Consider the following 15,162-nt stretch of genomic DNA (forward strand, 5'->3'; position numbering starts at 1 on the left):
CTTAGCAGAATAGTTTGAAAATATAATTTCGTAAAAGTGATCAACTCCCATTGCTCATTACAAGAATTGCATTGGTTGTATTCCTGTTGAGGCAATATGCAGGCATAAGTTCTTGTTATACTGGTGGTAGTTCTCTTTATAGCCTTGCAGAAGGAGATATCTAATACCCCATCATGCAGACAATGCAAGAGGCCATCTTAAAGTCTGGTTGATGCATGGGCACAGCTCCTCCTTTTCTTCATTACCAGAACAGCCAATGGAATGAATGCTGTCTGTCTCTTTGTGTACAATTGGACCTCTGTGTCCATAGATTTCTAATGTACAGTCAACTATCTATAGTTTGAAAATATTTAAATATATATATGATTCCAAAAAATCAAACCTTGTCTCAAACCTTGATACAAGAGAGACCATTTTACTATGCCATTGTATTTAATGGGACATGGATTTTGGTATCCACAGGTGGTCCTGGAACCAAACTACAGTGGATACCAAGAGCCAAGTGTATACTGGCTTAACAGAGGTCTGGAAAGGTAATTGGACTAGCTGTTGAAACTCTTCACCTTACCACATGTATAGTGTTGTTATTCCATTTTTACTGCTCTGGCTGTCTCCTGTTGCATTCTGAGGTTTGTAGTTCAGTGAGGCCAAAGAGCTCTTTGGCTGAGAATTCTAAATGCCCCTCCTTTAACTGCAAATCCCAGAATGCAACAGGAAGCAGCCATAGCAGTTAAAGTGGAATAGAAGTGCTATAAAAGTGTAGTGAGGTAATCTAGTTAGTTGCTGCTTCTGTCTTCCATGAAAGTATGCAGTCTTGAACAGAATCTTGGCTATTGCATGTTACAGTGGTGAAGTAACTTATCACTTTTTGTGTTGCTGTGTGCCTTCAAGTTGCTTCTGACTTATAGCAGGGACATAGCCAAGGGGGGGGGTCCTGACCCCCCCTTTCATTAGATACAATGAATGGTGTGTGCCGCCGCACCCAAGACCCATTATAATGGTGGCACTTAGTCTGGAACTCCCCCCTTTCCCAAAATCCTGTCTACGTCCTTGCTTATAGCAACCCTAAGATGAACCTATAATGGTTTTTTTTTAAGGCTGAGAGTGTGCGACTCACCCAACATCACCTAGTACATTTCCATGGCCAAGTGAGAGAAATTGAACTCTAGTCTCCAAAATCATAGCCCAATGCTCAAACCACTATATCATGCTGTCTCTTTGACATAGTCTGAATAATGTGTAGTTGATGCTGCCTCATGTTTAATAACATCGCCAGGAATATTTGGTGTTAGATTTTGGCCCTGAATTCTCAGACCCTGGGACAGTACTAACCCAAGGCCCTTTCACATTATGTAGTTATAGTACTGGGATTTCATTTTAACAGCTATGGATCCATCCTATGGAATCCTGTGGTTTGCAGTTTAGTGATGAACTAGACCTCTGGCTAAGAATTTTAAATGCTGCTCTGTAAACTGCATATTGTGTTGTTTTATTAATGTTTTATCTTGTGAACTGCCTTGGGTCCTTTTTTGGGAGAAATGTGGCATAGAAGTAAATAAATAATAAATAAATAATAAAATAAATCCCAGGATTCCATAAGATATAGCCATGACAGTTGAAATCACATTGCTTTATATGCAGAAAGGACCTCAGCAAGCCCAGAGAATATTTATGATATATGGTAAGTGGGCAATTCCACCATTATTTTTGCCCATTGGATCTCTGAGCAATTTCACAGCAAAAAGACTGTTGGTCTGGCCTGCCTGCTGGGGTGAAACAATTTAAGCTAACGATTAAATAGCCTCCGTCTTCAACCTCCACCTGCTATGAAAGCTCCAAAGCACTTTTCCTCTCTGATGCTGGCAATAGCTGTAGGCCATGTCAAGAAGCACCAGGCTCCTAAGAGAAAAGGAGGGGGCTGGATGAGTGGGTTTCCTAGGGGATGATGTGCATGGCAGTGGAAGCTCATTTAATGGATGCAGCATATAGCTTCAACCAAGGCCCCCTGAGGATACCATGTGCATTCAGCTCAGAGCAATGAGTGAAGACACAGCAGATGACGCAGGACAGCTTAGACAACTGGTAGCAGCAACGGGGGAAGAACAGATGATGGCCACAATCCAAAGAGACATGTACACTGGGGAGAGAGTTGCAAGTCCAGCTGGAGCTTTGCTTGGAGCTTTTCAAATAGCACTTTAGAAAATAATAATTTTAAGAAGTAAATAAGGACTGGCCATTTCAGCTGTGTACAAATTAAAATTCAAACCACTGTATACAGCTTTCTTGCCTGTCCCCTGCCCCCTCCATGTAATCCATACATTCTACCCTATTTGTTCTTAGTAGCTTCTATTTTTTCCAGGGGTTGTTTTCTTTGTAGTCCTCAACTAAACTATCACTAGAAAGAGGAGGTGCCTGTTGCCTTTTAACTACCTGTGAAGGCCTGTGGTAAAATCAGCCCAGATTTAAGATGGCTTTCTGCTAGGGTACCACATCCTACAAGTGACAGGACTTTTAAGGGCTGTGAAACAGGACAGCATTCAGTGTGCATTTTCCTCTTCTATTCAAGTGGTGAGGAAGATGTTTATGGACACTGGATAGGCATTCTGCAGTGGAATATAATGTATGTTATTCTGCACACATTGAACAGATATAGGAGTAGGTTGACTGCAGGTGCAAATCAAAAATAACTATTGATAATCCCTTCTATATTCTTTTAGCAGTAGTTAGAAAGTTTCTTCTTACCCAGTAAATGGTTTTAAACATTCAGCTTTTGAAAACCAATGCTTTTAGTGGGAACATCCCCAAGCACTTGTGTAAATGTCAATGTTCTACTTCTTTCTTAAAGTTATTCTTTCTACAGACTTAGGCCAGTAAGGCATTAAATAAACTATTTACTTTTAAAGCATCACCTCTAGCTGTTAAAAGGGAATACTTTATATCTTCATTCTTCAATATTTACTCAGTCATGCTTGAGTACAGAACCTGGAGAAGAGGCCTTCACCTAAAATTTAATCTGGTTTGGGTCCTTAACACAGGTCAGAATGCAGTACCAGTCTGTATCATATTAATCCTAAGTAATTTCCCCAAACCTTGCTAAAATAACTGGGCTTATATCATCTGCAAAGTTTATCAAAGTTATGTTGTTAATAAAATATGGTACATTTACATAAGCAACAACATTAATGTACAGTTAATGTAGCAAGCAAGATTACAGCAATACAACAGAAATCCATTCCTTTTGTTTTTGTACAAACAGTTGGAACAGCTACTTGAAAATTATTTACCCAAACTGCAAACTCTTGGGATAGTTCCAAACAAATTAGTGAAAATCTTATACTGTTTCTGTAGTCTAGAGAATATACTGTCATGTAAGTTTGAGGCCCAAATTGTGAAAAGCATAGGACTGAAAGGTGTGTAGCTTATCACCTTTTTTGATAACTAACATATACAGATACTGTGCAAGCACATGTCTTCATATATTTGTGATTTGCACTGTGATGCTGTACTTAGGTTTTGATTATGCCTTCCTTGAACACTAAAGTACAGTTTTTCTGAGTTTCTTCTGTTTGTTTGTTTTCTAGGGAATGTAGGGACTGAGATTTCTGTGATTTTGGTGTGTTATGAAGAGATTGAATTCTGTCAGAAGTTCAGAATTAGGAAAGGAGGCTGAATACCTGAGAAAAGATGTGTTCCTTTATGTGAGTTCAAGCCAACCGAATAAGCATTTAATTATTTCAATGACGATAGACATGGCGCCTGGTCCCTGTTCATTGCCTGGGATCACTGTTAAGTTCAGAACAAGCCACCCAGCCACACTATTAGATGCCTTGTTCTAACCTTAGAGCAACTCATGCCGGCAGTGGCATGAGTGAAAAGGCAGTCACCAGTCGTCACCAAAAATTTTCTGAAAACCTGCCGTAGAAGGTGAGTTTTTAAAATGTGGGTTAGATGGAGGAAGCCCCGAATTGGGTGCAGGTGTTGTGGAGATGGTCCGAATCTGATTCAGGGTTTTGGCCCTGCATTGTGTAAGCAGGACTCAATGAGCCTGGGGGAGTACGGGTTACAAGACTCATGTAAAGTCCCAAAGCAGCATAACCAATGATGAAGTATGTTGGGAGATGCAATCCAACAACATCCGAAGGGCAACATGAATTCTCACCACTGGTTTACAGTGTTGGATTGGTTTAAAAAAAGATATGATGGTGGAAAAGTCTCTCATTTTTACTTCTAATATTTATACTTGCCTCTCTCCTATTACACTTCCAATATCTTCCTGGAAATTCTACAAATGTACAGTTATAACATATATCTCTTCCCTGGTGCCTTTGCCTTGTTTCTCTGTCTTTCTCTTCGATTCAATTTACAACCACCACTTACAACCACTTTTACAGAAGAAGTATTTTCCCTTGTGATATCTGTTTTTGAATATTTCCCCAAAATTCTCCTCCAGTTGTGAATGAAAGGGTGACCCTTGGCTAAATGTTAGGCATTCAGAAAAGGTATTCCCATTGTAGAGAATTCTTAAAGCTACAATCTAATTTCATTACAGACTGAATCTTTATAGTTGAAATCCATTTTAGTCACAGTCACTCACAAACTGTTGTGCAACAAATGGTACAAGCATGGGGCAGAGAAACGCATATTTGAATGTGGAACAGAATAGCTGCCCCATCCCCATTAAAAAAATGCAACTCCACTCTAAATGTGCCTCTGATGTATGCCTGAAGCCTCCAATCCAACAAATAATATACTCTTACAAGTTTCTTTATGTGCACAAATTTCCATAGCTGGGTTGGAGTATCTGTGACACTCTGTGCCATAATGTTCAGTGCCTATAATTCCCAGCAATACAATGGCCTAAATTGGAACTACAGTGTCAGAAATTTCTGGGATAAATTGCTTAAATACAGCACAGGCAAAGGCATCCTTGAAATCTTTATACACAACAGTATTTGTGCAACATTTTGGGAATTTCTGTCCTTGGAGCAGCCAATGTTGCAGATACCACAGTGTTAAGGTCACAACCAGAATAACCTGGGCAGTGTAAGATTTTGGTTGGTTTGCCTTTAAATTGCTTTTAAGGGCTGTAACTAAAAAGAGATGCAATGTAACCTGAAATCTAAGTTTGGTGGCACATTTTGAAACCAGTCTTTCAACACTATCCTATGCATTTCTACTTGGAAGCTAGCCCCACTGCATTGACTGGGGCTTATCTGCTGGTAAGTCTAGAGTAACTTTCAGCCTTAGGCTTTCTAACAGCCTTATTGAGCTTGTAGGCCTTGAAAGGTCAAAGAGTTCAGGGGGAAAAAACTGGACTAAAGTGGATGGAGCAATTCAAACAGAGTTCCCCTCAACATGTACACTTGCCCTGGCTTCCATGTTGAAGAGCAAGGGAGTAGGCTTGCTGGCACTGCTGGCTGAAGAGGAGCCCTCCCAGGGGTCAGAGTCACCCAAGTTCAAGCTTGTGGTAGGGAGCAACTTGGGGGCATCCCTTGCCTTTGTCCCAGCCAGGGACTCAGATTAATGACATCGACATGCCACCCACCTTTTCACTCACCTCACAGCTGGGGAATGGGGCTCAGATAGGTGGTAAATGCTACTGATCCTGCCAGCAGGGAAGAGATCTGTTGCTCCCCAGGATTGTTTCTTTCTTTAAAGGCACACAGGAAAAGGTGTGTTTATGTGTGTATGGTACCAGAAGCATCATAGGACCCCAGGCCACCACGAGACCTGGAGCATTTGCTCCAACTGCACCACTGATAATCAAATCTTGGCACAGGATGACAAATGCCAGATTAGTTTATAACGTGGCCATCTGGGGCTATTGACTAACCCTAACAAACAATGTGTCAAGTTGTTTGTATATATAAAACCAGCATCTAGTTTTATGTATACAGCAGAGCCTGGAAATAATTAATTAAAATTAATTTCCCCCTCTAATTCATTGACATTATCAAATTTAAAGGACTTTAATAGTTAAATGACAATAATGTCAATGGGTTGAGTAAGTGTTTCACAACACTGAACTTGGTCACAGAGGGGAGCAATCTGGGTCCCCCCCCCCACCACCATTTTAAATCATTTTCATTGATTTTTGAAAATTTAGGATTTTACTAATGTGCTATGAAGTATATTAATGCAACAGATTGTTTTATAATTTTCACTAGCATGATTAATGTTAGTGAATAAATATTTATTTAACATGAATGCATTAGGGATAAACATGAATGTTTCTAAGCTCTGTACACAAACAACATGACATATCAGTATCTTCTAGTTGGTTCTAAGTAGCCATAACCTCTATTAGAAATCTTAATGATTTCTATACTTGCAGCTTTCCACCAGCATGTCTGGTGGTTAATAAAGTAGTGTCAATGATAGTTTGTGAGAATTTAAAAAAATCTTTTGGACACTACAATTACTCCCTTCCCCGAAAAGTTCTCCTGTGAGATGTCTGTCAGGCAGTATAGCAACATCCTTCCTTCCCTTCTCATCACCTTTCAGATGAAATAGTTGTGGCATCCTAACTCATCTCTGAGTGATGTACTATTTTGTAGGTAGTTGGATGTGGTGGAGGTGCTGGAGGAGTTTCCAATTCAGGCTAGTGTCTCCAGAAGGGGAAGGCCACAGGAGGGCAAGTTCCCCTCTTAGTGCAGTTCAGATGAGCTGGTGCTTTGACTACAATTCCCAGTTTTCCTCTTGGCAATCACACCCTTGATGTGATGTAAATAGAGTGAAGTCTGCTGGCCAATGTAGCTTGTAGGTCCTGCAGAGTGTCCAGACCCTGGACTTTACTGTTCCTGCCATAGATGAGTTGCTTGAAAGGTTCCTGCTCCAGCAGGTACTTCATGTGCTTGAGGAAGAAACCTTCACAAAAAGAAGCCAGCTCCGGGGCACTGTGGATCTGCAAGACACAAAGTGGGATCCAGTCAGGCAATAGGGTTTGAAGATGTTTAAATGCAGCTATCAAGTTATTGCCTCTCTCTTCCTGCTTGGACAGCTTCATGGTACAAAAAGGTTTAATGTGGGTAGCAAATGGTTAAGAGGATATTAATCCGATGGTTAAAGGGGGCTTTCTCTCCTGTGGGCTCCTGTGTCTACTGGACCCTTCCACTGGGATATTTGAAAGAGGTTAAAAAGTCCCTTCTTCCTAATCCTTTTGTCATCTCCTGCTGCTTGTTGAGCCAAAGTCAAGTAACTCTTAAAGGAAAAGAGCAGCTGGTCAATGAAATCTCCAGGATGATACCTGTTTTGTTATGTGAGGGTGCAATCCATGTGGCACACCGTGACAGAATAATGAGTGTTACCAGATGGTACATGGTATTAGCAGCCAAACAAATTCTGTGCATATGAAATAAGCCTCAGGAAAAAAAAGAAGGAGGGGGAATTAATGAAACACACAGGAGCTATTTTAAGGTTGATTGCTGTGGTCTGAGGCTTTGGTTTTTCATAACATATTGGACTACTATACAAATCAATAGAAATCTTTTTTAAAAGAAAAAAAATCTTTGTTAAAAGTATATTATGAAGGCACCTGTTTCCGATATTTACCTTCCACAACACTCTTACTGAGATGACAAGGGGACCAAAAACATAAAGATGACCCAGCTCATCGAAGTGGGAGAAGCTTCAATATCAGTTCTGTGAACATCTGCTCTGTCACTGCAAAGCCTTTTCAACAGTGGCCTTATCATTTGTCCCAGCATGAAGCAACACCAGCATCATTTCCTAGTTTGTGAAAGAGTTGCCATCTTGCTTCCTGATAGGATTCCTGCACCATTAATCATGATTTACTAGGCAGAAGTTCAACTGGTCACACTGTCACAAGCAGGAGATGCAGTGATAATGATGGAAATCTCTGATTGAATTTCTACATACCATGGCACAGGAACCTTTACAGAGAAAGATAGCAATCTTTGCTCACGGTGAAGCACTGACCTACCTATCAGTCAGTTTGTTCTAATCTGATAGCATTATTTGCTGTTATAACAAATTGTAAACTCACGTTACTGCTAAAACATGGTAGTTCAGTTACTAAACTCGGTATTCTTACAAAACTGTGTCCTTTATTATCTTCCTCTTTGTAGAAAAGGAGATAAGTGTAACTTTAGTTCTCACTAGTGGCAGACAAAGTGGTAAACCTGTCTCAGATGGGAGCTGAGAACACACTATGCTCCATCACATGAAACATACAGAGAGTGGTGTGTGTAGTGGTTTGTATGCTGGACTGAGACATTGGAGACCAGAGTTCAAATCCCCACTTGGCCATAGAAACCCACTGGGTGACCTTGTGCAAGTCACACTCTCTCAGCCCCAGAGGAAGACAACAGCAATCCCCTTCTGATCAAATCTTGCCAGGGAAAACCCATGATAGGTTTGCCTTAGGATTACTGTTAATTTGGAAACTACTTGGAAGGCACATAACATTAAGGGCCCATTCAGACTGACCTTTTTGCACTGGAAGGAACTGGGAAGCTTTGATTTCCTCCTCCCCAAATCCCTCCGGAAGCAAGTGCTGACTACCAATCAGGGTATTTTAACCCTGAATGGCCTCTCAGAGAAAGCTGGTTAAATTGAAGGTGCCTTTCTTGTTAATCAAATTTAGTTCTGCAGTCGTCATAGGTGACAATCCTGCACACATTGGCCCATCGGAAGTGTCCTTCCCCCCTCCTTTTTCTTTAAAGGCACCTGTATGCGCAGATTCTGTCAAATTAAAAACCTTGTGTGTGTGTGTGTGTGTGTGTTGTGGGTATTTGGGTCAGCGTAGGTTATGATCTTCCCTTGGCCTCGTTTTCAACCCCAAAATGAAAGCTAATGTCATCTCTGCATCCTGTATCCCCCCTGCTTGCCACCCCAGAATGCCTCATACACATGTAATAATAATAATAATAATAATAATAATAATAATAATAATAAATTCCTCATTTTGGAATGCCAGAAAAGGATGCGATGCCATGCATTCTTTTTTTCCCCCCTAGGCTACCCCTGAATTCCTTAGAGACAGTAGCAAAAGCTGTATCAATTTGCCAATTTGGAAGGAGAAACATTGTAATATTCACATTGTAGAATTCATTCGCAAAGGAAAAAATGGTTTTTGCAAAGTGCTCTTTGCAGCATTTCCTTTGCTGGAAGCGAGGAAATGAAAGGGAAAGTGAACAAACAGCTAGCCACGTTCTATCTAATATATATCTACTACCTGAAGCAAAAATCATGCGCATAGATGGACAAAAATATTTTTAATAAATAAAAAAGGGGGAGAAGGTGCCTGGTGCGAGTTCCGTTCGTGCCCTCCCTCTGACCTGCCCTGAATTGACCCTTCATCCTGCTTACGTTATCTTCACAGGCGGTTTGCCATTGCCTTCCACTGAGGCTGAGAGAGAGTGACCTGTCAATTCCAACTAAAGTAGACCCACTGAATCAATTGGAAAAGAAAGGGAAATGTAGCGCAGGCATTCTGATTGTAGCATCCGCATATAACACAAAGAATAATAATAATAATAATAATAATAATAATAATAATAATAATAATAATAATAATACAGCTTCTTATGGTGCTGTTCCAGGAGCAAGAGGAAATGAAAGGGAAATGTAGTGCAGGCATTCTGATTGTAGCATCCGCATATAACACAAATAATAATAATAATAATAATAATAATAATAATAATAATAATAATAATAATAATACAGCTTCTATGTGCGTCCAGGAAGCAAGAGGAGGAAATGAAAGGGAAATGTAGCGCAGGCATTCTGATTGTAGCATCCGCATATAACACAAATAATAATAATAATAATACAGCTTCTTATGGTGCTGTTCCAGGAGCAAGAGGAAATGAAAGTAGCACAAGCACACACACATTTTATGTCACCCAAAAAAATCATGTGCACAGACTGTCAAAAATAAAAAAATAAAAAATAAAGAGAGAGAGAGAGGCTCCTTCCGCAGCCTGATTTCCCTACATCCCTCCTCCGGCTTGGCTCCGCAGCCCCATTTCCCTTGGCAATCCTCCTCCTCCTTCCTTCCTTCCGACCCTCCCCTCCCCTCCCTCTGACCTGCCCTGAATTGACCCTTCCTCTTGCCCTTCTCCTCCTCTCCTGCTCTGTTATAGAATGCCCTCCATGGCCCCCTCCTTCTCCCCCCTGGCTCCTTCATCCTTCTCCTCCTCTGTCACTTTCTCCAGTTCCCCCCTCTGCCCTCCATCTGACAGCCCTCTGCAGCCCCTGTCAGTCACCCCGATTCTCCTTTTTTGCCTCCTATCACCCTGCCTCCTGTCAGATTCCCCTTTTTTCCATCCTTCCTTCGGCTCTTTCCTCCTCCTCCTTCTCCGATGAAGGGGAAGGAATGCTCTGCCCTCTGCCCTCCCTCTGACCTAAATCCCTCCCATGAACTGGCCCCGATCATGATTGGGGGCAAGTTCATATTAGCAGAACCCAGATTTTTTCAAAAGAGACAGCATTTGCCCCGATTGCAAATGACCCCATGCTAAGGGGCATTTGTCACAAAACGCTTGTGATTGCCTCGACATAGATTGTGAGAGATTCGGAGTCAATATGAACTTCCAGTGCAAGAATCGATTTCTGATCTGGGTTAAAGTGTAGTCTGAATGGGCCCAACATTATATATACATAATAGAACTAGATTCTAGGATTTTTAGACTGCTTTCAAGAGTTTTTAAAGAGTATTTTAATGTGTTTTTTAAAAATATTTTTAGCTCTGTACTGTTATAATTGATGTTTATTTGTTCATCATCTTAGGAGCACTTCTGAGTTGGGAAGCGATACATAAATGATTTAAATATACATATATACACATTCATATTCTATGCATAGCAGAATTTGTATGTTAGGGAGAAGGCTGGACAAAGAATATTATCCTGGCAATCCCATTTTTTATGTGTAACAATCATGGGAGAATCCACTTGTATTCTCAGATGGCACAGTCCAGATTCAGATTTACCCTCACACAGACTGTGTTTGAAGTTCAGGGCTTTGCCTACACCTATCTCAAGATCTGGTAACTATGTAGTGACTACAAATACCAGTTTTCTATTTCCATCAAGGTTACTGATGCTAAGATACCTTTATGGATTGATGAATTTGGGGCAGCAAGTTGCTATTTGGCATCATGCACATGATACAGAATGTGATAACAGACAGACACACCTATAGGCAATATACTCCCTTTTCACTATCCTTCAACCTCAAAAAGGGGACAGAGAAACAAAAACATGAACGGAATGCAATGTGGGTATGGCTGAGGGATGTTGATGTATTCCATTATAGGATCACCAAAGCTTATGCTTTTACAAGCACTTACTAAGGCCATTACCAACCACTTTCTCCTTCTTTGTCCCCAAGTCAAGGGTTTATTTTTGGGCATGTGGGAAGGTAAGGCCATGAAGGGTGCTCTCAAACCCTGACAAAAACTGTTTGCTGGTAAAATGGCATCATGAATACTATGGCCTGCTTTCATTCCATGTTTCAAAGACCATGAGATGGAGAAGACAAGGAAAGTGATAGAATTTGCAGGAAGGAGGCAAAGAAGCCACTGCTTTTTCCCATTCAAGCAGCATTCAAATCCTTGCAACATCTCTTAAATGCATGGATGCTCATATGCATATACTGTTGGGTAGACAGAGAACAGAACAGGTTTGGGGGTAAATTCCCTGTGACCCTCTTGTCAGAAACTGTATGAAATGAGAACATTGAACTAGAAGAACCCTTGGTATGATCTAGAAGGGCTTTTAATGTTTATTAACACCTTAAGCACTTAGAATCATAGAATCACAGAGTTGGAAGAGACTACAAGGGCCATCCAGTCCAACCCCCTGCCATGCAGGAAATCTCAATCAAAGCATCCCCGACAGATGGCCATCCAGCCTCTGTTTAAAGACCACTAAGGAAGGAGACTCCACTACATTCCAAGGGAGTGTGTTCCAGTGTCGAACAGCCCTTACTAATGTTGAGGAGGAATCTCTGTTCCTGTAGCTTGCATCCACTGCTCTGGGTCCTAGTCTCTGGAGCAGCAGAAAACAAGTTAGCTCCCTCCTCAATATGATGATTTGGTCTTTACCTTGGCATATTTATAGATGTTAACACAGCTTTCAATGCTGATGGTCTGAGAACATAGGATTTCACAGTGTCTCTGGAGGCCATCCAACTGGAATAGGCTTGCAGCTGAAAGTAACTAGTGGAAATAAGAAAGAAGACGTTGTTTAAATTTTTAAGCTAATTCTACATAACAGAAGTTCTTTTAGTGGCATACATAAAAAGCATGCTGAAATACACTGTAAACAATTAAAAATGCAGTTGTAGCATTTGTAGAAAACAAAGATTGAACCAACTACACTGAACACAAATTTGTCACAAATCCTAAAATCCCAGATCTCCATATTAATTAAAAAGCTCCTAAAAGGATCCTTAAAAATTAAGAAATAAAATAAACCAACAAAACCTTTGGTGCCAAAAAAGTAGCAGAGCTTGGAAAAATTGCTTGTTTGGACTATAATATTCTGAATTCCTCAAGCAGTATAGCCACTGGTGATGATGTCCATGTAGGTGACCTGAATCTGGATGTCACTTGGCATTGGTGTGTGGTGAAGGGACTCTGACAAGGAGCTCTAGGGCTGGGTAGGAAGATCTGGAAGGAGGCAGTACTTGAGGAATCCTGACAGTAACTTCTTTCATAAAGGTAAAGGTAGTCCCTTGACATGAATGTCTAGTCATAACCAACTGTAGCAGGAGCTGTGCTCACCTCCGTTACCAAGACGAAGAGCCAGTGTTGTCCAAGGACTGCTCTGGCAGTCATGTGGCCAGTATGACTGCACCGAACACTGTTATCTTTCCACCAAAGTGGTACCTATTTATCTACTTGCATTTGCATGCTTTCAAACTGCTAGTTGGCAGAAGCTGCGACTAGTGACAGGAGCTAACCCCATCATGCAGCACTTGGGCCTCGAACAGCCAACCTGCTGAAGTTCCGATCATCAGAACTGGCGTCTTAACCACTAAGCCACTGCATACCATAACTTCTTTAATACTTTGTTTTCCTGTTCTTTCTTCTTAGGGGCAAGAGCTTTTCATGTGTGTCAGTAGTGCAAAATGGCAGGTACATCAAAGGCCCTGATATTACAGGCTAGGGATGAAGAGAGTTGCAGTCCAATTACATCTGCAGGATCACATGTTCTTTAGCTCTGCTATAAACATGTTCAAAAATGAAATGTTTAGAATTAAAGCTTTAAATCATAAGAAAGAACAGTGCTGCTTGAGAGATGACAGTCTTAAAAAAACTTTAAGTTGGAGTAACTGACCATTTTTGCTAGTAAAGTCACTGCAAATGATATTCTTGTATTGTTCTCTTCTGTGATGGATAGTTTTAAATTTTCCTGCCTATGCCTTGCAAGACAGGTTTGGAAAACTCACAATTAGAAAATTCAAATTATGGAGGTGGGGTGATTCTACCTGTCTTTATCTGACTATATTTAATGTTTTGAATGAATCATAGAATCGTAGAGTTAGAAGAGACCACAAGGGTCATCCAGTCCAACCCCTTGCCATGCAAGAACTCTCAATCAAAGCATACCCGACAGATGGCCATCCAGCCTCTGTTTAAAGACCTCCAGGGAAGGAGACACCACTACACTCCGAGGGAGTGTGTTCCACTGTTGAACAGCCCTTACTGTCAGGAAGTTCCTCCTAATGCTGAGGTGGAATCTCTTTTCCTGTAGCTTGCATCCATTGTTCTGGGTCCTGTTCTCTGGAGCAGCAGAAAACAATCTTGTTCCCTCCTCAATATGACATCCCTTCAAATATTTAAACAGGGCTATCATATCATCTCTTAACCTTCTCTTCTCCAGGGTAAATATCCCCAGCTCCCTAAGTCATTCCTCATAGGACATGGTTTTCAGACCCTTCACCATTTTAGTCGTCCTCCTTTGGACACGCTCTAGTTTCTCAGTGTCCTTTTTGAACTGTGGTGCCCAGAACTGGACACAATATTCCTGGTGGGGCCTGACCAAAGCAGAATACATTGGTGCTATTACTTCTCTTGATCTAGACACTATACTTCTATTGATGCAACCTAAAATTGCATTTGCCTTTTTAGCTGCCGCATCACACTGTTGACTCATGTTCAACTTGTGGTCTACTTGGACTCCTAGATCCCTTACACATAGACACCAGTTTAGCATCCCAAGAGGCAATAAATGAAAGGAAGGAATGAATGAAATTAGTTTTGTAGTGGTTGCCTTGATGCTTATATAGCTCCCCTGGTGGGAATACAAGTTAATGTAAATATCAGGACCCACAGGAGTTAACACGTTCTTTGCCACTGATATAGCTGTTACTTTATTGGGGGCAGAATCTTGGATTTCAGAAGAGAAGCACTAAGTGAAATTGGTGAAGAAGCCATTATTCATATGCTGTCAGTCAGAGGAACTTGGGAGTAATGAAGAGGGTGGCCAGTTCCTACACATGCTATTTCTCACTGAGCACTTCCTAGTGCTTCTGCTGTTCACCAGTGCATCTTGCAAATTTTCTGGGTAGACTGCTAAGTCAAGCAAATAGCTATTCTCTTTGTTTCTATTTCCATGGAAGAAGTCCACTAGGATGGTGCTGGGGTAAGGACCAGATGCCTAGTCAAATCTAGCGCTGTCTTGTATATTGTTGATGGTGAAGATGTTTCTGTTGAGAGGAGAGGAGCATGGGAATTTATCTTTTAGTTCTTTTTGAAGAAGTCAAATATCCACATGAACAATAGTTTGCTTAACTTTCCAGTCTGGTTACAAGGGGTACTGCAGGCAAAAAGTTTTTAGAGACATCTGACCACCTACTCTTTGACACAGCATGTTGGACCTTTGGCACTCTTTTGTTCTTAAGACAAATATTGCAAATTTTTATTCCCACTGGTTTATTCTGTCAATGACAAAATGGTAATATCATCAGATTTTAATCTTGTACTTGTCTGCATATGAAAACACATATTGAATAATGTAAGGACTCAATATTCAAAGAACTCAATATTTAAAAAACCAGTACTGGGGTATCAAGTGAATACGTACATTGTTACCTCAGACATAAGATCTTCTTCACTTCTTATAATGTAAAACAGGGATATAGCAGGCAAATATGCTATTTTCATTTCATAATAACATATAATAAGCCTTA

At 40.8% G+C, this 15,162-nt stretch overlaps 1 protein-coding gene across 1 annotated transcript in view; it reads right to left on the reverse strand.

The window, feature by feature from the left end:
• Nucleotides 1-3,120: 3,120 nt before the first annotated feature.
• The window catches only part of ABTB2 (ankyrin repeat and BTB domain containing 2), a 211,543-nt gene continuing 199,501 nt past the window's right edge, over nucleotides 3,121-15,162 (reverse strand). The window contains 2 exon segments of the mRNA XM_042453998.1: nucleotides 3,121-6,904; nucleotides 12,071-12,184. Coding sequence (XP_042309932.1) covers nucleotides 6,707-6,904; nucleotides 12,071-12,184 — 312 coding nt within the window. The 3' untranslated portion in view covers nucleotides 3,121-6,706.

Source organism: Sceloporus undulatus, chromosome 1 (assembly GCF_019175285.1).
Source record: "Sceloporus undulatus isolate JIND9_A2432 ecotype Alabama chromosome 1, SceUnd_v1.1, whole genome shotgun sequence".
NCBI classification, from domain to species: domain Eukaryota; kingdom Metazoa; phylum Chordata; class Lepidosauria; order Squamata; family Phrynosomatidae; genus Sceloporus; species Sceloporus undulatus.